The following is a 27,869-nucleotide window of genomic DNA, read 5'->3' on the forward strand; positions in this document are numbered from 1 at the left end:
TTCATAGAAAGACAGGCGTTAAAACTCCTGATCATCTCAATACACAAATAATTACGGTTTTGGCTTTGTACTTACCATTTTTTTGGCATGTTCTTCGCACAGAGGTGTCTGATGTGTAATGTCAAAAACTGGCACAGAGCACTGTTGTCCATCCGCAAACTTGGCTGTGCAACTTGAGAAGAGCTGCTGAGAACGATTCAATAAGATATCTGTGCATTTCTGCATCAGGAATAACACACAAGGCAACGATGGAGGAACGCCCTTTGATTTATCAATCTGATGAAGATCAGAGCCTTCAACTCTATCTGTCCACAGATGCTATTTTTAATGAGTACCTTAACTTTGTTATTGAAGTTCAAAGCTAGGTAAGGCTTAAACCCAACTTTTGCAGTGAAAAACTGCATTCATGCAGAATCTCTAATGATTTTATTATATATTGAGATAGTTTTATGGAAGCAGCCATTTCACTAATGAGTTCTTAGCAAAAAGAAGCCTTTTCCTGGAGTCTTAATCAATAGATCAATAGTAGCAGTTGGAACAGTGTAGTCAACAGGACTATTTCCTTACAGACTAATGACAATCCATACTGAAACATTAAAGAAAAAGTATTTCTTAATTCAATCTTTTAAGGTACATTCTTGGCATTTATCTTTAGAGCACAGACAAAGAAGTTTCAAGATCCTTCCTGCTCCTCTGAAAAAAGATGTGCAATCAGACAGAAAGGTCAAGTAAATCCAAACGTAAGCTTGCTGAGATTTCCTTCAGAAAAATCCCCTGCAGGAGTGAAAATGTTTCCAGACTTAGAGCAAATCAAACAGTTATTTCACTGTGTTTTTTCAAACAACATTAGAAGCACTCCTTCCATCTCGAACAGTTCTCAGACCTCAACATCACTATGTATGTACAGAAAATGTTAAAACACAAAAGAAAGGACAAAGGAGACAGAAAACCTGCAGAACAGCCCAGATGGCAGACTTGGACAGATGGGTCAGAACCAAGATTCTGCTCATTTTAGGAGAGGCTGTTTCCATTGAGAAGAAAGTGAAGAGGGAAAAAATGGGCACAAATGCAAAAACACTAATCTTGAGTTCTCTGCTCTATGCACACCACAAGCAAGACCACTTAAACTTTAAAAAAATTAAAAAATAGAAAAAAATCAGAATGATGAGGCAAATCCCAAACGCTGCTGCACACCATGGTGCTCTCTCATAGAGAGGTTTTGAACTGCTCTGCAGACTACTTTTACAGGGCCTACAAAAATCAACCAAAGAAAACAAGGCATCTGCAAACAAAAAGACTGAAAAGGTGCTGCAGTCTGATAGCAACTGGAACTAACAAGCTCTAGCCACTTAAAATACCAAAACCAAAGCTCCAACTAAAGGAGTCACTCCAACAAAAGTGCCAACAATTCTTCAGCTAAAAGCAAAAAAGCCAAAGTCTGCAAAATTCTTAAGTATTCCAGGTCAGAAGTCTGCCTGTTTATAGTCTTTAGAGTCAAACCTCACATGTAATGTGCTCCCTCCTTTCCACTACATTAACACATTAACTCTTAACATCCTTTTCAGGCTTTGCTTGAAACCCCCAGCACTGGGAATTCTTCCTCTTCTAGAATTTGGATTCTGTGACCCCTTCTATTTTATTTCTTTAAATAATGCAAAGTGTCAGATTTCCATCTTTCTAGTCAGTGTAAGCCATCTTTTCACACCATGGGTAAAAACCTGTCCTCATAAAACCTTCATAGGTAGGTAGTCTATTGGAATCTACTAAGAACCTTATGAAAGACATGAAGCTGAAAGCCACATGGTTTGTACCAAGTCATGGGTGAAAAATGATCATTTTTGTAAAGTCTTCTTTCACCCACTAAATAGAGCTTAGAAAGTAAACCAATATGACTCTGATAGATACCAGTGACAAACTACTTATCTTCACTGACTACAGACCCAAATAACACAGACAAATCAAAAAGCAAAGTAGTTGATGATATGCTAACAAATAGGTATTTCTTTGTGAAACATATTTGTCAATGCAAAAACCTAAGAAACAAAAAAAAAAAATCCTAAACCAGAACAGTTCCCACGCCTGAATGCAACTCCCAAACTGAGTTAAGAGGATACGCTGAAAACAATGCCTGGTGAATGGAAGGGCCTTGTTAGTGCACTGTTCTCCCTTCGAAGTCCCACTACAGGTTGTTGGTTCTGCATCTCTCTGCCTCGCTTGGCTTGTGCTGAAAAAAAAGCATAAAAGAGTTTAGAAACAAAAACCCAGTCTCAGGTGGTTACTTAGCACAACTCTTGCACTGAATGTGGCACAGTAGGATGAAAAATTATAACATGTGTGTGTGCTATGATCCAGATGGGTGCACACTACTACCACACTCTACACAGGGATACAGGATAGATGTCAATGACAGGTGAAGGTGTGGCTGCAGTAGCAGGATTATTGTTTATTTCTCAGGGCCTTAACTGTAACGAGAGGTGGCGTGTGCTACTACCACGTAAATATTACAACACGCTGCAACAGAGCCAAGGACAGCAGTAGGTGAGCGTCAACACAGGTGACCCTTAAAATGAAGTCAATCTCTAGAATACAATGTATTGGGTATGTCTATGTGGGCAGTCAAGTGCACTTTCAAGCCTGTTCATAAATCAAAACAACATGCCGAGCATCCCCAGAGCTTACATGCAAGCATGTGCTCAGACAAACTTAGACTGAGCTCTGGAGTGGCAGAGCCTGAGCATGCTCAACATGGGTAAAAGCTCTCCTCATCAACGTGCTACAGCCCAATCCACCAGCAGGTGCCCGGAGCTGAGCGCTTCCTCAGCACAGCCTCAATGCTTTGAGCCTGAGCTGCAAGCAGGCGACCAGACAGCAGCGTGGATGAGTACTGCAAGCATTGCACAGCTCGCTCGGTGTTAGCCTGCTCTTGAGGCATTTGTCACCTTCAGGTAGATAAAGCTGGCGATTCCAGGGCCACTCTACACGTTGTTTTCTAGGTTGACAAAAAGCTGGCTGTAGCCTGTTTTCCTTCAGCCATTTCTGTCATCAATTGCACTTTGACTGAGCAAAGTTTTAGTTAGCAATATTACTCCTGTGAAAAATTTCGTAACTCAAAAGACTCTGTGATTACTTAAATTAACCAGAGCAGTGATGACAGACATACCTGGCTCTGCCAGTCTACCAAAACAACGTAGTATTTTTTTTTCCATAATAAAGGGCAAGAATAATGGGAAAAACACTAGCAGGAGCTTGACAGTTCTGGCAAGGTTTTGCTGTAGTTTAAGTTTGGAGACATCTACCCAACTCCATAAACTAGTGATGTACCTCTACATTACACTTCTGAGCAGCTCTTCAGCATCACTCCACTTCCCCAATGACAAACCCTTCAACTGTCATGAACCATAACCCACTGTCCAGAAACAAAAGCATCCCATAACCAGAACATATGCTCAGTACCCTGCTCCAGGCTGCCACTCATGTCAGCCCTCCCTGTCCCCCACAGTCACACATCCTGGAAAACTAAACCACAACAGCAAAAGGATAGTGCTGATACCCCAGACATAACGCCAGGGTTCAGACTTACTCTACTTCTACACAAATATGAATCAACCAACTCTCAGTATGCTGAGAGCTGGAGGGATGTTGACATTATCTAGAAAGAATTCCCACTGAAGGTAACCTTCGGAGTTGTTAGAAGATACTTATTTTGTTGCCAGGTTTCATTTAATGTTAGATTGAGCTAAATCTAACAAAAAGCATGAGCTTAAGTTTGATTTGCTGGGAAGAGAATTAAGAGGAGATACAGACTTTTCAAAAAAAGCTGTCTGGAAAACGACATCTGAATTGAAGGAGTGAACTGCAAACCAGAATGCACACCTTCTAAAGAACTGGGCTTAGTATAGTCCTAGATATTTGAAGGCAGCCAAAATACATAGAATAATTAATAAGAATAAATTTTAACATGCCACTAACTTCTTTTGTGACATTTAAGAAATCAGGCCCAGACACTGCTGAGCAAACAATCCATATTTTAAAAAGCAAAGCTGGAGAATGCTTGTCTTCATGGCAAACACTGTATGCCATGTTTATTTTACTCCACTGACATTTACGTGTCGTGGTTTTTCTGCCTTGTGCATGCCTACCAGTTTCAGAGTTCAGCATTTCAGCTGCTGGATACTCTGCCCAGACCCCAGGTCACTGTAGTCTCAGGGGAAGGCTAACCTGGTACGAGCACATGTAGCTCTTCGGAGTTCTTGTATCAGTTGCCCAGCACGCTCCGGCTCTCTGCTGGCCGCCTGCAGCAAGGCTTTCCGGAGTGTATGCCGGCATTTCTTCTGACGAGATTCTGCCCGCTCCAGGCGGCAGAGGTGCTTGTATTTCTGCTGAAAGTAAGTGCAAAGTCTGGTCACCCTGGAACTCCTGTCATCTGCATTGTCATCATCGGACCTGAAGAAGGGAAAATAACAAATGGGCTTTAAGTATTATTTTTTTTTCAAGGAAGTTAATTTGTCATTTTAATAGAATTGTTAAGTTGGCATCCATCTTCTAGCCCCACAAACATCCAAAGACTGAAATCAGGCAGGGATGCTTGAGAAATGGTAAGCACACGATCTCTTTTGAATTCTAAAGGTACTTACCCTTCTTAGTATGTCATTATTAGAGATTACATCAATTTATCATCAAGTCTGACACATTTAAATGTCTGGAGCCTGCTGTTCAAAAAAAAAATCTATACTGTTAACCTTTATTTACTGTAAATGTCTCAGCAAATGAGACAAACTCTTAAATCAAAGTGCAATTAATGGAGAGAACAAGGGTGGGGAACTATGTCGTGGAAATTTATTGAAGAAAGGTCATGCTGGAAAAGATGGTCAAATTCTAACAAGTACCAAAACTGCTGACCTTTTCCAATTCGTCTTACGCTGCCAGGTGGTGTTTGACTTCCTAAACCAAAATGCACAGTCACATAGCTAGCAGTTGATACTGCTTTCCCCTTGCTGCAGAGTTAAGATTGAGTTATAGTACAGCCATGAAGAAGAAATTCACATTTAACTTCAAAGGCACTGAGGGAAAAATCAGATCAGGGCTAAGCAATGACCAGATGAAGGACAGACACAATTCTTCGTTTGCTTAAGAATAACTTTTTCCATTTATCTTGACTTTCTGAATATCCAGGCACATATCAACAAGACTTTCAAGCCATGTCAACACATGCAGTTAAATGAAGTAAAAAACATGAAGCATAATAAAATCATCACTGGGACTGTTAAAACAACAGGGTCCATGAAGCTACCCAGAAGTCCTCCACAAGCACTACTTTGCAGAATGATTTATTTTTTATTCATGGAGCAACAAAGAACGTGCACTGAATCTAAGCAAAGCAGATTTTGCTCAGTTTTTCCTTTAGGTTTTTCCTTATAGAACAGAGAAACCTTTTGCTAACTTTCCAATCTGTAAAACAAAGGAAGGGCAGGGGAAGAAAAGAAGTCTAACAAATGAAGCAAATCAAAAGCTCCCAAAGTTCAGACTAGAAGAGCTTGGCCAGAGAGACTGAACGAGCTGACATCCAAACCTGCACACAGCAAAATGGACCACAATTAGCTGATGATAGAAGAGATGCGAAAATTTTTTTCACCATGATATTTACTAAATAAAGTAAGATCCAGAAATGCAGGCAGAATAGCTGTCCCTGAAAGGCAGTATGACTAAGACCTACTTTCCTTTCTGGAAAATCTTATTCCATTCACACGCGGGCTAAATTTAAGAGACTGCATCCATCTCCATTAAGGCTGCCCACAAAAATTCCACAGGAGCAAACACTGCCTTGACACAAATGCACATTTTTATAAAGTTTTATGTAAAGTCAACCATGCTATGTGTTTTGTTTGTTAAAACAGATTACAGATTATTTTCTAGAAGCATAAATTACAAGTAATTAACCTCTGCAATTAAATGCTACGCAGCGATACAACCTGTTAAAAATATTTAACATACATACTGTTTAAAATATTTTCACATTGAAAATAAAAAGAAAATACAATTTTAACATCTCTTAGAAAAGAGTGCCTACTGGGAAAAACTCACTCTTTAGAAAAATTTAACTGTGTTTTAATTATAGATTAAAGCCATTTAACTATATATATACACTATTTAACTATGTAAAACTATTTAACTACAGATTAAAACTAAAGCTATTTAATATAGATTTTCCTTTTCCCAATGTATTAATAGAAAATAGGAATACATGGATGGGATCAGTTAGATATAGGTAGATCTAAGGTCTTAGATAATTCATTACTGCTCTGGGCCAAGATTTTTAAACAAAGTTGCAGGCAGACTAAATTAATTTTAAATACGGTTACAAATTAAGAAAAGACACCAATATTGCTTAGGGGAAAAAAAGTTTTTCTTTTGGGTAGAAAGAGTGGTTTTAAATGCAAATGTCTCTATATTTGAGACTTTTTAGTTCCCTCCCATTGAAATAGACAGAACAAAGTCATTGCATGTTAAAATATTCTTAACCGCCATTTATGAGATCATTTTTTAAAAAGTAGATGAAGACATATATACAAGATGTAGAAAGAAATCATGCCTGCAGTGGACAAGGACTTATTTTGAGGTAAACAGTTTCTAAAAGCCTATTCAGAATTTTGTTTCCAGGCCAGTAAGATTAATCAAAACATATTCATAAGTTCAAAGAAACCTAAAAATATCACAATAACACCTCCTTTCTTTTTTTCTTGCTACGTAAGTACTAAAACTGAAAGGTACTTTTGTTGTTTTCCTTTCATAAACAAGTTTACCAACTTCTATTTAGTTTACTCTCTTAGGCTACCTATATAACTTCTGAAGTTCAACTTTGTATGTGGCATTTCATTTCTTAAAAGATTTCTGAAAGTGCACGCAAGCCATTTGATAATCCAAAATGCTTCTTCCCAACGTTTCCCTTTAAGATTGTCATGTGTAAACATCAGGGGAATTATTGCTGAGTGTTCATGAAGAAAACAAAGGCAGCACAAAGCAGCAGAAAGGAAGAGCAAAAGGCACCATCAGGGAACCAGGAGAACATGTCCTCTACTCTGAGACACACCACAACTGTACTTCAAAACCCTCTGAAAGGAGGGATTTGAAGAACCTTCCTTTTAGTTCTTCTAGTTATTGGGAGTTATTAAATACAACTTTGACAACAGTGTTGATACTTGCTCATTTGAGTGAGCTGCTACGAGAAGGGACGCCAAACCTCACACTCCCTTTTCAAACTCGCTACTTGAAATGCTCACTTTTACCTTTATTTCAGTGTAGGAAGTGAAAAACTACTTTGTTTTAAAGTCATCTGTTTTCCAGTACTTTTTAAGCTACAAGACCTAGTAATCAAATTATCTGGAGGGAAGCCTCACTAATCTGCAGCAGGGAAGAGCCCCTGCTTTCCCTTGGAATTGTTGCTCCTGCAAGGAATTCCTCCCACGCCAGCAGCCTGCCCTGGCAGCCGCCCTGCCTGCGCTGCGCCCGGTGCCAACTCCTGCGCCACTATTTGCCTCCAAGCGCCGCATCCTGGAATCCTGCAACCACAGGAACCTGATTTTGCAAAATTAAAGGACAGAATAATAAAAGCAAACATTTGGCCCGTGTTTCCACAGATGACTGCAACAATATGAATTTTACAGATTAAAAGGCCAGAAGGCAAGTGAACTCAAAAATGTATTACTCTTAAGACATTAATTTTAAACCAATCTGGTGAATTTTTGAGAGTTTAAGAGCAGCTGGAGTATTGCAGAAGAAATTCAACAGAAAATTAGAGGATTCCCTCCACAATCACACAACCAGAAGCGGCAGGAACACGCTGTCCAATAATGCAGAAATTAACTGATCGCTTTCTTTTACTAATCTGTTCTGAGAAGCATCCCTCCTGCTGTCTTCCACTGACTCAAATGGAAAAGGACACAACGGAGCTAGCTGGTGGAGAGTTATCCCTTTCACAGAGGGACCACAACCTCAGACACAAATGAACAGAGAAAAAATAGCTTTAATTTTACTATGAAAAACAGTAAATAAGTTCCCATAGGTTTAGGTATGTGATTTCAGCACCTAAAGGTTTTGGGAAACAATCTCCATTGGTTTTCTGGTAAAATTAATCTCCAAAATTCAGTGCCATAACAAGTCATTGGCGGACTAAGTCAGGAGTCTCCAGTCTGCACCGGCAGATTAGCAAGACAGACTCATTTTGACAAATCAAATGATCTAAGAAACAGTCTGAACTAATTCATCTTCAGCAACAGACAGACCACATCGTAGAAGTGTCAAAGTGAAACATTTCAGGTAATAAAAACCTCTACAGAAGCTTGCAGAATAGGAATTAAAGTTTTAGAAGGCTGACATCAAGTAAATGTATCAATGCTTATACGTAAACAAAATCAGGAAAGTTGCTGAAGAGCTAATACTGGGCAGGCTGACAGAAGTACAAAAGCAGCCACTACCGTATAAAAATTTATCTGTCGTGATTAGTTAAGGCAGTGTTTAATTGAAATGCATAAAATGCCAGAATGGATCAGAAAATGTCAAGACAAGGTATTATTTTCTCTCAGTATGTGAAAAGAGTAAGAAGAATCCAAAGGAAGTTAAGACAAATAGAAGACAAAACACACAGAGATGACCTTTATGAGTTGTCAAAAACACAGGGATCTATGGAAGAACCAGATCAAATGTCAAAGACAGAAGAGTGTAATATAATTTATTTAATAGATATATCTGCTTTGAAAATCATGTATGATTTAAAACTCTGAAAGTCTGTTCATGTTTTCCCAAAACAGTTTATTCTGCTGATGCCCTAAAAAACAATGGTCATTTGGAACAGAAAAACCCTTCTATTTTAAAAAAGCAGAGTCTACACACTGCTACTAAGCTTTGATTCACTGAAGGCTCTCTGTGTTTAGTACCCTGGTGTCTCTCCTGATGACAGAGATACAGCTTGTTGTTCGCTTAATGGTTGGACTCAATGATCTCAAAGGTCTTTTCCAACCTAATGATTCTATGACATCTAAATGATTCTATGATTATCTTTAGAGATGGTAAGAAGTTCTGGTAAGTTTCAGAATTTCCATGTAGCAACACAAAAACATTTCATTAACATCATTACTCTAGCTGTGATACTTAAAAATTATACAAATGGGAGAGAGTCGTAGTATCAAAAAGTCTAGTCGCATAGTGAAAGACAATCACATTACAGAAAGTACAATCAAACTTCATTGAGACCCCAGTTTCCTTTTGTTATCAACATGCTTTAGTTTCATTACAATAGCATGCTTGGGATGCTTTGCTTTAACTTTGCACCTTAAAATTTATATTAATAGACATTTTTTAATCATATCTTGCTGTAAGTTCAGATTCATGACTTAGCAGTATATGCAGAACACCGTAAGCCTTTTTGCACCAGCAGCTAAAACCTTCTCTGCTTATCCCTTCAATCACATCACTTCCTTTCAATGCTCCCAACTATTTGATAGAGGTTTACTCAACACTTAATTATGAAAAGAAATGCCATGCCCTTAAAAAAAAAAAAATCACATTAAAGCAACATCCTGCACAATTGCCATAAGGATTAACGAGTAAAATGGAGCAAGTTTACAAAGTTATTCACAAATAGTAGGCAAGACAAGAAACCAATAGCAACTCCCTTCATTTCTTCTAATTCAGGAAATACCTCTACTCAGCAAGGCACACACAAGTTCATGAAAAAAACCCACTAAACTCAATTAAATTTAGACAAATAAGCTTAAGTTCTCTCCTGATGCATCCTTCTGATAGCAGACTCCACAAAGCTGTCTAAGTTAGGTGGAAACTGGGACAGAAAGTGACAAGCTGTTTCATAGCTCTTACAAACAAACGAGTTCAAACAATCCTTTGTTTCAGCAAAGCACTTGAGTGCCACTGACTCCACTTGAAGTGAAGCTCACATTTACATGACTTATTCCATCAAGGCCAGCATGAATACTAAAGAATCATACTCACTCATGTCTCTCATAGCCGAGGGTTTCTCGGATAGACCACGCAACCTGGTAAGGGGAGGTTTGCTCTGAATCCTCCAACTCTTCTCCACTGTCTTCAGACCAATCCAGCCCTAAGGGAATTGAAAACATGAAAGCTGGATGAAAAGTGTACCCACCTCATATAAGTCTCTGAGCAACCCATGGCACAAAAGATGAATGTGTAGTATAGTCACAAGCATAATTATGTTTGATTAAATTACATACCATAACATTCTCAATTACACAGGAAAAGTTACAGTAACACCTCCATTACAGTGCGCAAATAGCATGCACTGATTTTTGTCAAATTTGAGTTTTGCTTTTCAAATCCTTATTGGCATCTTTGTCCATAAGCAGTGGAAGAAAAAAAACAACGGCTTTCTTACCCACAGAAAAATATCACAAGCTTTCATACCGAGCAAGTGGAATCTTTAGAGAAAAGGTAAGAGTCCCTGCCACAAAGAACTGTCTGCCTGGCAATTTTTAATACTATATGATCTAAATAGGCCACTTTCATGTCTGTTTACGTTCTGCCCCTGCTCTGTACCAAAACACAGGGAGAACAGGAAAACCATAAGACAGAGCAGCACAGACAGAGATAGATATACAGCTACACAGGATGTTCCTCTGCTTGGTCTCTGTAATTGCCTGCCAAATGCATACATTAGCATGAAAAGAGAGCTACGGAGAGAGATGCAAATACTCCTGCACTTGTACTAGACAGCACACTTTCGCTTAATGCTGATGCAGTCACTTATTGTGTGCACCAGCAGCCTCAGTTACTCACGCTAAACACAACTGTTGAACAGGACAGCCAGAAACAGAGTCCACTGAGTTCTCAGGTGGAACATTTTATTTGGAGCTTTATCTTTTGCAATTTTTCCTACTCTCTCTCTCACATCCAGTGGAATTCTTGCCAATTCCTTGCAGCAGGCGGGATAAAATCCCATAGCTGCATTTACAAGCCAGCATTATTACTTTTTCATTTTCTTGTGTGCTCCTTGAAAATGAAGCAGCAGTTGCAAAAGAGTTAAGGAACATTTTATTTTTGATAGAAATAAACTAAACAACTATATCTGAGATTATTCTGAAGTCAGATGTTTTGAATTTGGGAAATGCATCAGTACTTCGTCATCTACTTTCAGAGTTAGACACATACACACATGCTTGGAATACAGTCATCAGAAGTGCCTTCATCATTTAGAAGCAACACTTTGACACAAACCAGAAATATTAGAAACCCAATTGTTCAGGAACTTCAGCATCCTGAAAATTCTATTCTTGGTTCCTGTTTTTAAAATACGCTTTTGAACTAAATGAAGATATCTTAAGAGATTTGATAAAATGCCAGAATTATACTTTCAACTTAAAGTGTTTTTTGTTTTGGGGTTTTTTTTAACTCTTTCCCCTTCCATAAAGGAATGAAAAAACAACCTACTCATTGAATAAAGATGTCCATAGTTGATACCATTTGTAAGTAACAAATTACTTACTCAAAGTTTAAAAGTAAAATCAGAGGTTGCATTGTTTTGCTTCTAATGGGCACTGCAGAAATGAAGGAATAAAAACTAATCCAGATTCAGCTATACTCACGCTGAAGACTCCAGTTAAATTAATATCCAATTACATGTCTCTGATGCAGGTACACAGAACACTGGCTGCATCTTTTTAAAGATTCTGTGCCGTCATCTCTAATGCTACTCTATTATAAAACAGAGATCCTGAAATTCTCTGAACTAGCGGAATTAGTCTTTAATACTAAGGCATATTATGAACAAATAACATATATATTTTCCACTCTCACACAATTAATGTGAATTCCATTACGTTGCCAAACATAAAACGTTCTAATTGCATATACATGCAGTTATACATCTGCTGATTAGACCCATAAATGTACAGTTATGCATCTGCATAACTATACATTTATGGGTCTAATCAGTTTTTTTCCTATGCCCGTTTTTCAGGAAAACACATTCTTTTCAGTGCAAACACCACTTGAGAATGTAAAACATTAAACACAGCAAGTGATCTTTCTACAGTCTTCCAAAATGCAGGTCACTTTCTAAGTTATTGGGGTCTGTGACACACAGAAGTGCCTCTGGAGTTGCCATTGCTCAAACGACCTGCATGATATGTAGGACCATCAAAGTGGTTTTCTGAAGAACAACGTCCTTTGGAGACATGCTGTGGGATGCTAATTATCTTCTGAACAAATAGTCAAGCTATCCCATGAGTGCCAAAGGGCAGATCTTAACAGCAAATTAAAACAAGGTTAATTGAAATAGCAAAAATTACAGATGTTTGCAATTAAATAAGATGTTATATGAAGAATGTCCAAACTTATTTGAAGTCTGGTTTTTTTTTTAAAAAAAAAACCATCATAAATGCCATTCCTGCTCTAATATCACACACTGACTCATGTTTCCCTTTTCCCTGTCAGTATTTTGCTTGTTAGAAAAGCACAATCTAAAACTAAGTGGAAAAGTAAGGTAACTTCAGAGGATGAGGGAGATAACAAGGGCAGCTAGGTGCACCTAGGTCTGTATTCATAATCAGGCAAATAACCCACGAAGTCAGCTGCCTTTTTAAAGCTTTATAGAGCATCACTGGCACAGCAGCAACTTAGTTATATTTACTTACATTTTCACACACAGCAATTGATTATTACAGTTTCTAGAGTAAGGAAGAGACTATTCCTGCAGTGGTATGAGGACAAGATTCCACCTCTCCAATTACTTTCTGTAATGGTGCTGCCCTCCTGCAGTAATTTTTTGCTTTTGTTCATCCACATTGTGTATGAGCCCAGAACAGGCCAAATCAAGAAAAATTCTCTTACGTTCCAATTTTCCCAGTCAAGTCAACTGGAAATTTGGATCTGCACAGAACGATGGCGCAGATCTCCAAACTTCTACTTGCACTCATTTCAAAATGTGCACTTGTCACATATTTAACATTCAATCTAACCTTGACCACCTTTACTACTCAAGTTGCAAACCTTCTGTACGATGTCTGTATCATTCAAGCAATGCTTTCTACACCCCAGTTTGATTTCTCAAATGGTTAACAGAACATTAAGAAGAATAAACAACCAAAATGCCATAAACCGTATGCGATGGGTCCAGGCTTTCTCTTCATAGAGAACAGGGCTGAAGAAAATAGCAAGAGATTACCTAGCTCAGAGTTATTTTGTAAAGACCATACACGAATGCAGGACAGAGTTATGAAGACATTCCCCTTTTGTCTTTTGGTTTCAGGTTAAAAAATAAGCAGGCAGTGTATCCATTATCTACCCACCTAAATGTGGAAACAGATCAGTGTCCAGCTGCTGTTTTCGAGTGCACAGTTTCACCAGTCTCTGTAGCCGGCTCATGCAGGACAAGTGCGGAGAGAAGGCTGTGGCTTTCATGAGGACCCGATCAGTCCTTGGAGGGTCTGTGACAGGAGCCCTAGTGGGTGGCAGGAGAGGCAGAGGTCTCTTGTTAGACAACTGCCGGGCTTGTGCTATAGTGTGTGTGGTGGGTGCCACTCCCTGCATTGGTAGGCTGGTGTTCGGAGGTTGAGGTGACTTGCAGACTACGCCCTGCGGTAGCCCTGTCGGCTTTAACGAAGCTGATGAAGGTGGCAGATGGGAGTGCTGCTGCTGCAGAGGCTGCTGCTGCAAAGGTGCAGGAAGGGGGCTAAAGTGCTCTTGGCGAACTTTTAAAATCTCTGTCTCTCTCTGGCGCTGCCGGTTTTGAGCCAACTTGCTCTGCAACTTTTTCCTCACTGTTGCCCCTTTCTTTAGGTCATCATCCTCCTCGTTGAAAGCAAAGGGGTCTTCTAATTCCGCTTCCAGGTAGTGGAGAGGAAGCCTAGCCCCTGGAGGGGAGAGGGACATCCCATCAAGTCCATTGGGCATCTTCAAGGCCAGGGTGGGCACTGTCAGACTGAAGGCCATAGCATCCATCTGATGCCTGACCTTGACCTCCTCTATGGGATCATTCTTTTTCTTCCTCTCCTTTTTCGGTATAAAGCCAAGTACCTGCAGGTGGCTGTTGCAGTACCTTTGAAAAATAAAAGCAATCAGTGATTAACTCAACTCTTGTAAGTAAAATCTGAAGAAAATAGACATCACTAAAGGGAAAGCCACACACACCCATCTCATGTGAATTTATATTGAAACACAAGAGGTTTTATAAGAAGTGTACACAACTGCTTCTAATACAACAGATAACTGTGGTGTTCCCAACCCGTAACTGAAAACAAAAACTTGCACAAGTGACAATTTGTAATCTTAAGATACAAAAAAATATTCATTATTCATAGGAGATTCATACACAACTATTCAAAATATTTACTCTCTAACCGGGTAAATACTCACAAAACAAAGCAAACAACACAAATGGGACAGTCTGATACATAAAGCCAGTAAGAACTCAAGCCATTAACTCTGATCATTTCAAAAGCTCCCAAGAAAAAGTACATTGAAGACTACTTCCTTTCATTCGGCTGTTCTTTCACTAGAAGTAGTTAACATATGCATCAACACACACATTATTATTACAAATTCCACTGTAGTAGGGAGCAGTTTCTTATATGGACAATCTCACTGAAGATACCTGCTGAGAAGGGTCACTATTTGCACTTAATGAACAAGTAGCATAAATATTTAAGTTCTGTTTTAGTAGTTTAACATGATGAATTTTGTAGCCACAGGATTAGCTGCATGTTCTTCAAACAAAAATCTAGTTTAAAAGAAATTATCTGCAGCTAGTAAATGTTTACACAATGCCAGGAATATGTACACATACAATCCAGAAACATGGGGTTTAAGCTCTTCTAATATAAAAAAAGCTTTTAAAGTCATGTTATTAAACAAAAAAAAAAAAAGACAAAAAAAGAGGAAAAAAGTCTTTGAAAGTTTGTCATGAAAATTAAAAGGAGAAATTTAAAGAGAAGAGTTACAATTTACAGCCACAGATAACACACTAAGAGGTAAACAATAATTTTTTGTCTGATTAAAACAAGCAGGTGATAGAAATGTATGAACCATGATCTGATCCTTTTTCTGTTCCACGCAGGCAGGCCCTCCTGCCTCTGTAGAATGCCACCAGCAATCAGATTTGTGCCCTTGCAGGATCCCGTCTATAACGTGCAGCTTATAGATGAAAACAAAGATATGAGGAAAAAGTGATGTCTACATCAAGGTACTAATGAACAAGCTAAGGATATATCCATGAAGGCATTCATGGATATGATAAGGACAAGGTAAGGAAATATACCGTGAAGGTATAAAATCTGATCGTTATGAATCTGAGAAAAGTAAGCTTTGTTGAACAAATAGGTTAAAATTAAATTATTCCTGGTCTTCAGGGAGGAAAAATTAACAGAAAACCCCAAACCAAACCCCTCAAAAGGTTTAACACTTCATTTTAGTGACTTTCAACTTGCTGTTCCACCCCTAAAGAAGCAATGTGTGAACTGCTTCTAAAGGGTCCATAAAAGGTAAAAAAGAAAAAGCAAATTCATGTATTCTTCTAAAGGATCTCCATACATGTAGTTTCTCGAGGGATCCACACCCATAAGGATTCACAAATCAGAAAAAGCTGAAAAGTACTGCTACTTATTATTGTCTACATAATTTCTTCATTACATTAAGTTGTAAGTAATAAATAAATCTAAATGAGGCAAGCTGAAAGCCAGCAACGTGTGGAGTCCTTATTAGAATACACTGGAATGCTGTAAATTCATACTGAGAGATGCACTTCTAAAAATAAAATTATATTATGAGGGCTCAATAAAGCTTCCCTTAAAGTCAACAGCACTATTCCCATAATTAAAATTAAGCACTTTTTAAATATTTTGTTTGAACAAGACTGATGAGTTCAGTTAGAACAGCACTTTTAGTATGAGAGAAGAAAAAACAATAAGCAGACAAAACAAACACAATGGAAATTTTCCCCCTCTTATTCCAACAAAAAAGAGTTTTGCTCAATGTGAACACTTACTTTATACTGTTCAGAACTTAAATATTGCCACCTTGTGCTTGTGCAGGAGTGAGAAGGTAAAAACTGGCTAGTCTATTTTCATTGTGAAAACCAGAGAAAGCAAGATATAGAAAATGTGAATAAACCTATGAAAAGTAATTAGCTTGCTAACATTCTCTGAGTTTTAGGCTATTAAGGGTTTTGCTTATTCATTTAACTCTAACAGCATCATTTTCATATGGCAGAGAATAAAGTTTTGGCTCTTACAACTGACCATACTGCACCACTGGAAGCCAACAATATCTTACAGCGGCATCTCCTCTAGACACAAACCCAAAGATGACAGGCTACAACTTCATGAAAATACAGATCACACACACTTGCAGACTCTAGTACGCATCAACTTGGCTCTGTGCTTTAGGCTCTATCAACTCTGTCTTCCAGCATAACAGAGGCAAATGCACCTCGTCCGCTGAACTAAAAGGAACAAGAAGCTGGGAAGACCACTTAAGTCTTCTTTGGGTAGAGAAGACTACGCACAGGCAGTTTTGTCTAGGCATAATTTATTAGCACCAACTCAACCTTGGCCTTGCCAGGCCCTAGCTGGTCTCATGCAGAGCCAGGTGGGCACACACACCCCCATCCTTCACGTTCCAAACTGGCTTTTTAGTTGGCCCTGGCCCAAACTGGCTCTGACTTTACGGGGTGCTGCAGAGCCTGGTGCAGACATTAACTGACTCTGCTGGACCCAGTCTATAACCAGTGAGTTAAGGCAATAAACTCTTTGGATCAGATGTAACGCATAACTGGGAAGACTGGAATAGCATCTGCAAGCAGCACAGTCCCTTTTTCACATGGCTCTGAGCATGAAACCCGTTAGGGTCAAGCTGGCCCTACAAGAGCCAATTCTGATGCGCCTGTCTTGGTGGCACAATTTGTCATTTCTATAACTTGACTGCGATTTATTCTCAGCTGACAGTATCACACTAACTATCTAATACAGGTTTTGCTCCCTTCCTTACTCAGTGCCAAAGGCACCTACTCTGTGCAGGTGAGGTCAAATGCAGTCAGCACATATGGTAAGAGCGGTGGGTTGATACCCATTAAAACTATCGTAACATGAAGCACACAAAAGGTGACGGGCTCTGAAGGCTTCAGCTGGACAGTTTCCCACACCACTGGGAGGGTAAGAATCCAGACAGCAAGGTTTTCCACCTACAACTGCATTCTGCTTCCCAGTACATCCCAAACTGGTATCAAGTTCTGCCACTTATTTAAAGGAAGATCCAAATAAACTGGACAGCGTCTTGCATATTAACAAAATATTTGAATATTCTCTTGAAAGAGGAGAATTAGAGACAAAATGGTGTTTAACCCAGGTAAATTGTAATAACCATTACTTAATTTTGAAGTTGAACTTCATTATCTATGTGTGTATTTGGATAAGAAAGAATTAGAAGATACATTCAGAGGAAATACAGATACAGAACCCATTTCTGTATCATCCTGTACATATTCTTTAAAAAAAACAAGATAGTGAAAAGAGAAACTAGGCTTCAAATAAGGCAATGAAGTCATGCACTATTAATAGATTTAATTTGTAGAGTGTTAATGGTTAATAAGAAATCTAATAATATGGCAGTGTATTAAACATCTTTGTGGCTGGTAGCATCTCATTTGTCTGGGGTCAAGTGATAATTTTTTTTAATTATCTGTGGACAGACTATGAAGCTTTTGGCATATAATGCATGCATCCTGTTAAAACATTTTATCTTTAAAATTATATAAGAAGATAGCTGTCAGAACATCATACAGCCTGCTTCTGATCATGTACAGTTACATGTCTAAAACTGTGACAAAATGACCATCTGACAGTAATTTTGTACACAGAAAATTAAAAGCTACAAGTGAAGAACTCAGACGTAGCAAACATCTTTATATCAAACGGAGTGTGAAAAAAGTCTCCTAAGAAACAGATACAGGTTTGCTTGCCAAAAAAAAAAAAAGTTTAGAGCAGGCACAGTCTTATCACTAGCATTCATTAAATTTTATTGTTAAAATTAAACTCTGCCCTGAGAGGGAGTCTTTTAAAATATTCTTTCAAACTATCACATCCTCTCATTTGAAATTAAAAGTTTATTTTCTCCTTCAGACACCTGCTGTCCTCTTCAAGTACTGTAATGTGACACTCGACATGCAATTGAATTATTCTAATATAACATACACCAGATGTCATGACCACACTTCACTTTAACTTGAGAAAAATCAAAAAGAACAAAGTGTGAACTCAATTCAAGGTGTAAAGAAAAATCTTAAATTCCATGGGAACATATGAGACCTAAAAAAGTGTCATTAAGTACTATTATTTCTATTGTTTTTAAGTATGACCCCTGGTAAACTGCAACTCTGGCTCAGTCAGCTCTTGCATCTGAAATTACAGCATACCATTCGCACTAACAATTTCCATGATCATTTCTGCAAGCTTATTTCCAAAGAGCCTCAATTGTACAGTAGCAAAGAAACATTCACCGACTGTCAAATTACAGCTTAAAGTTATTCATCTTGTGCCATTTGAGCATTTGCCCTACAGCTTTTGACAAACATTCACGGTTTTTTCTCACTTCATCAGTCTCCTCAACTGAAATGGCAGGTGAAGTGCAAGTTAATTTAGAGCACAGTCCAACTGTTGTTTCAGACAAGAGAGGGAGCTGTGAGCTGAGAAGGAAGTTATATGTATGGCACAGTGGGAACACTGCTAATAATGCAAAAGGTTAGTGAACGGCAGCTAATAACATGAAAGGTCAGCAAACAGTCGTTTAATTCTTTTTTGGCATATTTTGTTTATATTTTACGTTACAAAAATCATTTCTAACAGAACAAGCCTCAGATAGTTAATACACACATTACTTTAATGCTGTGTTACTGGCAAAACCTGCAACAATGACTCAAAAAAATTAAAGTCATATATACCTGGCAGCCAAGATTAGACAAATTCTGCTATTTCAGCCCAGGCAACACCAATGAGATTGGTGTTCAGGAAGTCTTAAAGAGCAAGGAAGAATATCCTTATGTTTACAGTACAGGCTGCAATTCAGGAAATCTGGTTTGAATTACCAGCTCTCCAACAACTTCAAGCATTATCTTTTGCAAGGCATTTAATACCTGGGTACCTTGGGCATCTTCATTCAAGCAGGGAGGGGGAGAGAAAGGGGGGAAGCAAAGAAGAAGGGGAGTGGACAGCACTTTCCAAGCTGGCTCATCTGTTATCAAGTAATATTTATTTTATTCCAGTAATACAAAGCTACATATCACTATCAAATCACAAACACTTAATTGTAATTCTGGATCCATCCCTATGTGTTACTGCTCTCTAAGCCCAGAAGGTATGCATTTTCAACTGTTGGTCCTGAAAAAAGTAGACAGAAGTGTGCTTTGGGCACAGCTGGCCAAACAAGCAGGCCATTTTAAGAGCATGTACTGTAAGAGACAAAGCAAATTAATTATAACAGCAGGTATTGTGTAGCAGGTTTGATCCACGGTTTATAGTGAATTTGAGAAAAGCAACGAACTCTCCTGTAAACTTCCTTGGAAATAAGTTACTGCCCCCTTTCTAAGTACTTGACTCACACAGAAAACAAAGTTTACTGGTCTTAAAACAAAACCCTCAAAGGAACATCCTGGAATTCAATCCGCTCAGGCCAGTTCCTCCCTCATCCTGAAACCATGCAGTGTCTTAAAAGAAAACTCATGACTGTCCCAGCCACTTCCCACTTTGCCGATGGGTAACCACAACTCACCTACGGTCCTCAGATTTGGGGATGGGGTTGGTGCAGCGTTGGCTGTTATACTTGGCCACATATTCACATTGCTTGAAGGGGGCAGTCTTGTCCTCCAGAACGTGTCTGATACAGAAGGCGTAGCCGTTAAGTCGCCTCTGCTTGCACAGTTTGGGGCTATATGAGCACAAGGGCTTATTGTCAACCTCAGAGAAGTGTATGTGTTTGCCTTCATACATCACGTGACTCTATTCCTTGTGAACATCAGCTGAAAGAACCAAAATATTAAGATAAATTACATAAGAAAAAAAATGCATTCAGTTCTATATTGTGTGTTTCGTTTTGGCAGGAAAGAGGGACCCAGAACAATACCTGATTTTAAATCTTCTGTACCATATCAATGTTAAGAGAGAGCCCCAAGGACACCACTATCCTGGAATGATGATGAATCAAGATGAAGCAGATTGTCTAAGGAAAATATCAAAAAGGTCAAAGTCAGTCAGAATAAAATAGATATTATTACTGCTTAATAAGTAAGTGGACAGATGTAGCCACTAAACCTATGGTTCAGCTAGCATCCAATAAGCCAAGTCCACTAGCACACCAGTTTTCAATCAGTAGTCACAGATCTTTGGAAACCATGAAAAGAAATTATTGGGGGGGGTGAATTCTACTGCCACCACATTTAAACTTATTAAACAGAACTCCACTCATCTACCAGAAAGTGATTAGAAGCTACAAGTTAGAAAAGGTTAAGTGTCAGATTAGATCACTTGCTTTCAGGAATCAAGTTGAATGATGATTAACCCATTTGATTGCAGAGGTTTTGCTTCAAGTACCTTTGCTTACAAAAATGCTGATGACTATCCTTGCTCTGCAAAATTTTAATTTCATCAGGCAGCAAGAAAGCTTTTTTTTTTTTTTTAGAAAAAAAAGACAAACACTTTCTTTACCACACCTGATGAACAGTCTTCAGATCTTGTAAATGCCCACAGCTTCTGCAGGCATCAATATGCAGTCCTTCCTGAGGTCATCATGGTTCTTCAGAGCTTTTCCTACCTTACTGTACTTATTTTAAGTAAATGTGGGTATTAATAATGTCAGAGGCTGTACTCCCATTGATGCCAGGAGGGCTGAAATGTCATTTCAGCAAGAGGCTGGGTTTTTTGCCTCCCTAAAGTAGATTCCTACAGTGCAACAAAATAACAAATCCATGCAATCATAAGGTACTTTTTAATTTCCTAACACTATGGAGTCTTTGGCAATCATCTTTTAAAATAAAAAATAATAAAAAAAAAAATCCCAAAAAACCCTCCACCCCAAAGCAGCTTCAAATAAAACTAACAGTACACACATTCTGCAGCTGCTCTGCTACACCCAGCTTAGCCTGCAAAAAGCCGCTTTTATTCAGAAAGGCCATCCTGAAGCACTGGAATAAACTCTTTTGAACATGGCATATTCAGTACACAGTTCAGTTTCGTACGTGTAATATACCAAGCAAAAGAATGTACATAGGGGTGATATTCAGGAAATATGTAATAAATTAGAGACATGTGACTAATGTACAGATTACCACCTCAATCAACTTACTTGTTCCCAAGGCCCAAAATGTAAGAACATGACTGCGAAGAGGGAGCCTACACAGACTTTGTAGGAAAGATGCAGTTTCCACTTGTGAAGGTACAAGCCTTCACTTCCCGCTGTATAAAAGCGCCTTGAGAAAATGACAAGTACTATGGCACTGGGGGATCTAGAAAAGCAACTTTAAGTCACTGGGGCAAAACAAAACACCCTATCACACCTCTAAGAGTAAACTCCACAAACCAGGCCTCTCATTAGCTATAGAAGCAAGACAAGAGACTACTAAAAATTTAAAACACACACTTAAAATTCTTGAAACAGTTGTATATGCACGTGTGCAGCATGCACAGCATACAGAATGGAGCCACACGCTACAAAAATGTAACTAGCACAAGTGACCTGATTAATCATTTGACAATAATAAGGATCATTTCGTATTTCCTCTTTATACACATAGTTCCCTTTCCATGCACATACACAAGCGCACACACCCCCAGGGGCAGGGGCCTCACGTTTTGTTTACACCGGCTAGCCCACAACACAAGCAGGCACACTTAATCCAGTTCCAATCACCTTTCCCAACTTCTGTCAATGCATGGAAGCACATGAAAGTACAGAGTACATAATATACATATTTGAAACTAATCATTGGAGTATGACCCTTCACAATGCATCCATCCTAAGAACAAAAAAGTTCATTTTCAGACACCTTTGCTAAGGCAGATACTGACATACACTTCAGTATTATCCAGCAACAATGTGAAAAAACCCCATAAATCCCACGGCGACATGCCCGATACGGCAATTGTGACCTGGGTTCGGGTCCCATACATTTGAGAGACAGCCTCCTCCTTTACCATGGCAGCAAAAGTAATCAAATGAGTCTTAACTAATTGCATCTCATACAGACAATGAAGATGGCAGAAAGCCTTTTGCTCTGGAGTTTGTTTCTCCCAACAGTTAACCAAAGCTTGTATTTGGTGGCATACTGGAGACGATGAAAAACTTGAAAGAACAAGTGCGTCTTGCAGCTTGGGTGACTCACATGTTGCTCTCTATTTCTTTCTGGTTTATTTACCACCTTCTTTTAAGTTACTACTATCATGCTTTGCAGAGTTTTTTGACAGATCAATGACCTTCTCCTTTGTACAACCCAGCAACATTTCTTTTCCAAAGGTTATCAAGCAACAGACCAAAGAAAACCGTTCTGAGGAACTCTTTCCAAAGTAAACAGCGAGAAATGCATACCTGGTGTGCCTCCGTTAAGCTTCTGTAAAGAAACTGCTCCACAGTTCCCAGCCACTATAATCCTGTATTTATTCTTGTGCCCTCAGTCTTATTTTTGGATTTAACTCATAATTAAGTCTTATTTTTGCATTTAACTTGACTGTGTCAAGGCAGGCATAGTATTTTACTTCTCACTTGTCTGAAAGATACAGGGCACAAGTACAACGCCATATGAAACATTTAAGAAAAATACTGACAATAATCCTCAGGAAAATCAATGAGCTTGAACAGGAATTTTTGGGTCTATATGTCTGCTAAGAGAAGCTCATGCAAATATAACCATGTTAAAAATCACAGTAGGAATCAATTAGTGCAACTACAGGGCAACAAACAAAAAGAAAGCTACTATACCTAGCAGCCAATGTTATATAAAAAAAAACCCTACAGCGACTGTCTCAAACTTGCAATTATATGTTTATCAGACTCCCCAAAAGACAGTGGCACTATGTTAATACACTACCATGATCAGAGACTATAGTTGCACTTAATCTAAAAAGAGCTTTTTCTTTTTACTTCCATAGCATACCATATATAGATATAAAAATAACAAAGACTTAAATCTATTGATTCTAATTTAATCTGATGCAGTATTTTATTTTGAACAAAATATACTGGAGTTCTTAACAGAGCTTTTTGCTGCTACATAAAAAGTAGCACAAGCATGGAATAGGCAGACGTCACTTAACTGAAGAGAACTGAAACTACACTTAGCTAAATAGTGGGTGGGGGAGAAATTATTTTTGTCCCACAGGATTCAGTAAGAGATGACGGAAACATGGACTTCCCCTGGAAAAGTCAAATGCTTAAGCAGCTGTACTTCACTGCAAAAATATCAGGATCAAAACTTTCTGGAAGCTGTTTTGGGTTTTGCATCTACACTCTACATTGAAGCTGTAGAAAGGTTCAACAGAAACATAATTTATGCCTGCATATGCTCAAACCAGTTTTAGACAAAACCCATGAATGAGAAACAGAGGCTGCTTCTTGAGGAACCTAGATTTTCCTTAAACGACTGCTTTTAAGTAAAATATTTTGAGCTAGTCAGAAGCAACAGGGCAAAGAACAAAAGAGAATCCAAACGCGTGTGCCATTGCCAAATGATCTAAGATATGACTGAGGTTTAAAAAAATCATGGTAGGGGATAAGGTGAACATAGAATGGTCGTATACCATATTACACAATATTAGAACTAGGGATAGTAAGAGATTGACTCATAACGTATTAAAGAAATCTTCATTTTTACTACTCACGGGTAGTAAGCTGCTGGAACTTGCTGTCACAGGAAGCTATGGAAGCAGACAGTATCATCAGGTTCAAAAAGACAATAGAAAAGTTCATAGACAATGGGGAGATAAAGTGATGTACCTGCTAGCACACTTAATTTAACAAATATGGATAGTGGAGGAGTAAGAGAAGAAAACACTAAAAAGTGGCTGGGCTTTCAGGCTCTTCCTAAATAGCATCACTTACTCCTACTGCCCAAGACAGAACACTAGGTTGGATCGAGCCCTGATCTGAACCAGCTGGGTATTTCTTTACATTCTTAAGAGGTTACCACTAACACTGGCAATTTGATAACACATTCATTTCTCCCCTTCTCCCATTTTTAATTCCTAAGCAGTTGACTGGAAGAAAATCTCCTCCCTCTGGTGAAAGCTCTGTCTGGACATGTGAAGAGCAACAAACTTAGCAGCCCAGCAAGGCTTCAGAGCAAGGACAGGCATGACACAGCGCAAAGCCACACTCTGCAACATCACCACTTCAAGCAGAGCTACCTGTCCTGCTGAGCGCCGCCACACTCGTCTTGTGGTGGTCCGCAAGACAACAGAAAGTGGTTTGCAAAGTGACTGTAAAAAGAGAAATTAAAGACTTAAAATACACACAGGTACACACCTGCGCAACCGTCAGCACCTGCTGTCAGGCATAGGAAGAAGCCAGCTCTCAAATGCTTTTAGTACTGGCAAGCAGGCATAATCGGTTCCCTCGCAGCGCACATCAGCCCCAAGATGACAAAGCTGTAGCTCTGCACTCCACATGCCCTCTCCCAAAACAGTTAAAACAGTCCTTCAGAGCGGCTGGGAAACAGTGTAGCAGCAAACTTTGGGGGGGAATCTCTGCTGGACCATACTGAGTATCAGCATTATGTCATTTGGTAACCTGACATCATCTGTAGCCTAAAGAGAAGTTAATGGTCTAGTCACTATTAGAAAGCCTAAAGCATTACAGTCCCAAAACTCAATCGGTAATTTTGAGAAAACACCATGCTGAAAATATTAGACTATTTTAAATCACGTGAGCTGGATACATTCTTAAATGTACGCTCAGAACTTGACATTCAATGTACGTAAGACCCTTTTAGGCAATGGAATCCCAAATGCATTGTAAATTGCAAGGCAATTATATGTCAGTGGTTAAAAGATGTATAATTAAGAGGACTGAGCTCAGAGCTTCACACATTGCATCCAAACAAAAGCCACGATTAAAGAGGTCTTAACTGTGTTGTTTTGCATTTGCTAATGCTAGCACAGATTTCATGTGAAATTGCCTGGTGTGTTCATGACATCTCACAGACAAGGTACAATCATCTAAATATGCTTCTAAAACCATCAGCTTGGGGCCCAGAAGTGGAACATGGATCTCCAAGAACCTCGGCTTTTCCACAAATAGGATAAATAGTAGGTTTTTTGATTTCTCAACTTGACCAAAACAGAACAATTCCCACCGTTGCCGCTGTCTGACCCTTTTGTTGAGACTAACAGTAAATACATAGATTTTAAGATGTTTGGGCAACGTGGAATTTCATCCACTCAGAGATGAACAGAGTCCGTAAAATTTATTGCAAGAAGAAACGCATTTAAAGCTACCTTACAGTAAAACCTTTCAGTGAGTATTAGTAAAAAACTTATTATTAGAGAGAAGGCAAAAACATTCCTTTTTTGTTTCATACTAAGAAACTTTAGGCAACTAGTACCTCTCTGTGAAGTGTTCTGTTCTATCAAGAGAAGCTGCACCACATCTAATTGTGGTCAACATCAACACCACAAAGTTGTAACTTCTGTCCCCGTTCTGTGATCTAACCATAACTTTGGCTTAGTTCTGGTCATTTAACAGCTCAATTCTCTACTATGCTCAGCTACCGAACCAAGTCTGCTGTAATTTTGGAAACAAGAGTCTTTTTGTTAGTAAAAGCATCCAAATTGAGACAGAAAACACTGGGAAGCAACCAAAGTCAACTACAAGAGCTCCTACAGTGAACACTTTTATTAATTAGAGTACAATCCTTACTCAAGAAGGCCTCTGAAGAGCCCTGCACAAGTCAAGGTACTGCATATGCATGCAAGTCTCCTGACAGATCAAGGCACTTAACATGTTAAGATCTTACTGGACATTTTAGTTGGAATCATAGTTTGGACTACTTTTTTTCATATGTTAAAATCTATCTAGGAAGACAGAAGCAGCAACATTGTCCTCATTCTGCCTTTTTAGAAAGCTTATTACTTCAACTCTGCAAAAAAGCAGTTTATTATTGCATAAGGATGTCTGATATATTAACAGAAAAGCAGCAGTATATTTTAGGCAATACTGGTAATACAGATTATGCTTCAGAATAAAATGCAATACACATAGGATTAAATTTAAGTATTATTCCTAATAATAGCTAGAGAACTTACAGACTTGTAACAAGTTTCAATCAACAGCAGAAAACATAACTAAGAGGAGGGAAAATAAATTTTTGTTCCAAAACTGAACAGGTTCTTCTTTTTATTTTCCTACACAAAATTAACTTAATCAGGAATTTTAATTTCAGCTGATTCACTCATCTGATAAATAGTACCTTAAAGAAGACATGATAAAGACAGCCCAAAGCCTAAAAAACAACAAATGTTTAAGACTCCAGGAATTTTAGAAACTTCAAAGGATTTCTAAAGGGAAAAATGTTAAGTAGGAAGATTCGTAACTGTTGCTAAGAGCACATTCCTATAGATTTCAATAAAATAATTTCCTGAACATGGCTATTCCTGACCTAAGGTTCAAGACGGGCTCTGTATCTTTGGAAGTCTTTTGGATAAGGATTTCTCTATTTGAGCAGAAGGTCTCAGGCCCCAGTTCTGCAGTCACATCCTCACAGGCAGATTCTCATGCTTGCACAGAAGCACGCCTATTTCAGAGTGGGTATAAACAGGCCCAGGTTTTGCCAGGGCGAGCGGGGCTGCAGAAAGACGGCCTTCAGATGCAGCAACAAATGGAACATTTAGGCCATTGCAACATTGCAGAAATGCACTTTAAAACATTATCTCAAAATATCAAAACCATGATCCTGAGAGAAAGCAGAGACTAAACGTACCACAGCATACCTTGCATCTATACTCGAATGAAAAACAGGCTGCAAGTCCAAGTCTTTTTTTTATTCAAATAACAAATAACCTGTACTTGCATATGAGGTTAAACAAAATACCTTAGTCTTATTTTTAGTCCCAATACTGCAAAGACAAACTAGCTTATTTTCACACAATACAGGAATATCGTTCTTGCTTCAGTGGGAATACTCGATAAATAAAATAAAGCAGTAGAGCTCCTCACAGAGCAGCCTTTTAGCAGTTATAAGCTATCAAAATTTCAATATGGTATTACAACAAATTTGTACCTCCTGAGGATTTACCATACACCGTGAGAACACGGTACATGCAACTCTGTAGGACCAGGCCCTACGTACAAATTCATTCGCTCATCATAAAAATATTGAAACATCAAAATAAGTCCCACTAAGTAAATTTTGGGTTGCTTTCTGCGGGCAATTTAGCTTTACAATTAATAAAACTTGTCTGATGTACGTATAGATTACAAACAAATCACCTAAGAGGCTGAAGATGGCTGTGAAAATGTCACCAGGTTGTAAGTGACAGCTTCATACAACACGAGCGCTGCAGTTCAGCAATCAGCAGCGGTACCTGGTGGGTACGACCTCAGCGTGGAACGGTGCCAGCACAGGGGTGCCCACAGCCGAGGGCACTCAACTACAGGGGAGCCATGCGTTGCCCTAAATTTGCCAATTTGCTTTTTAAGTCTACCCATCCTCAAAAATTGAGAGCAGCCTTAAAATAAACCTTTGTCGCATGTTGTTAAGTAACAAAGTTAGAACTAACTATAGATCTACATATTTTAATCAGATGGTATAATATAAGGCTTTAAGGTAAGCATTACTGTCATTTCCAAAATTCATTTGAGGTTACCTGTAC

At 38.7% G+C, this 27,869-nt stretch overlaps 1 protein-coding gene across 8 annotated transcripts in view; it reads right to left on the minus strand.

The window, feature by feature from the left end:
* INO80D (INO80 complex subunit D) overlaps positions 1-27,869 on the minus strand; it is a 47,081-nt gene that overhangs the window by 17,525 nt on the left and 1,687 nt on the right. For 5 of the 8 annotated variants that reach the window (XM_054208877.1, XM_054208876.1, XM_054208871.1 and 2 more), the window contains exons 3-10: positions 24,408-24,479; positions 20,137-20,232; positions 19,786-20,032; positions 13,317-14,065; positions 10,003-10,111; positions 4,219-4,443; positions 2,115-2,224; positions 76-209 (exon numbers count right to left, since the gene is read on the minus strand). In XM_054208877.1, coding sequence (XP_054064852.1) covers positions 76-209; positions 2,115-2,224; positions 4,219-4,443; positions 10,003-10,111; positions 13,317-14,065; positions 19,786-20,003 — 1,545 coding nt within the window. In that variant the 5' untranslated portion in view covers positions 20,004-20,032; positions 20,137-20,232; positions 24,408-24,479. Of the gene's footprint in view, positions 1-75; positions 210-2,114; positions 2,225-4,218; positions 4,444-10,002; positions 10,112-13,316; positions 14,066-19,785; positions 20,033-20,136; positions 20,233-22,593; positions 22,772-24,407; positions 24,480-27,869 lie in introns of all 8 variants that reach the window. The other 3 variants (XM_054208874.1, XM_054208875.1, XM_054208872.1) reach the window with 2 other exon arrangements.

This window comes from Rissa tridactyla, chromosome 7 (genome assembly GCF_028500815.1).
Source record: "Rissa tridactyla isolate bRisTri1 chromosome 7, bRisTri1.patW.cur.20221130, whole genome shotgun sequence".
NCBI classification, from domain to species: Eukaryota; Metazoa; Chordata; class Aves; order Charadriiformes; family Laridae; genus Rissa; species Rissa tridactyla.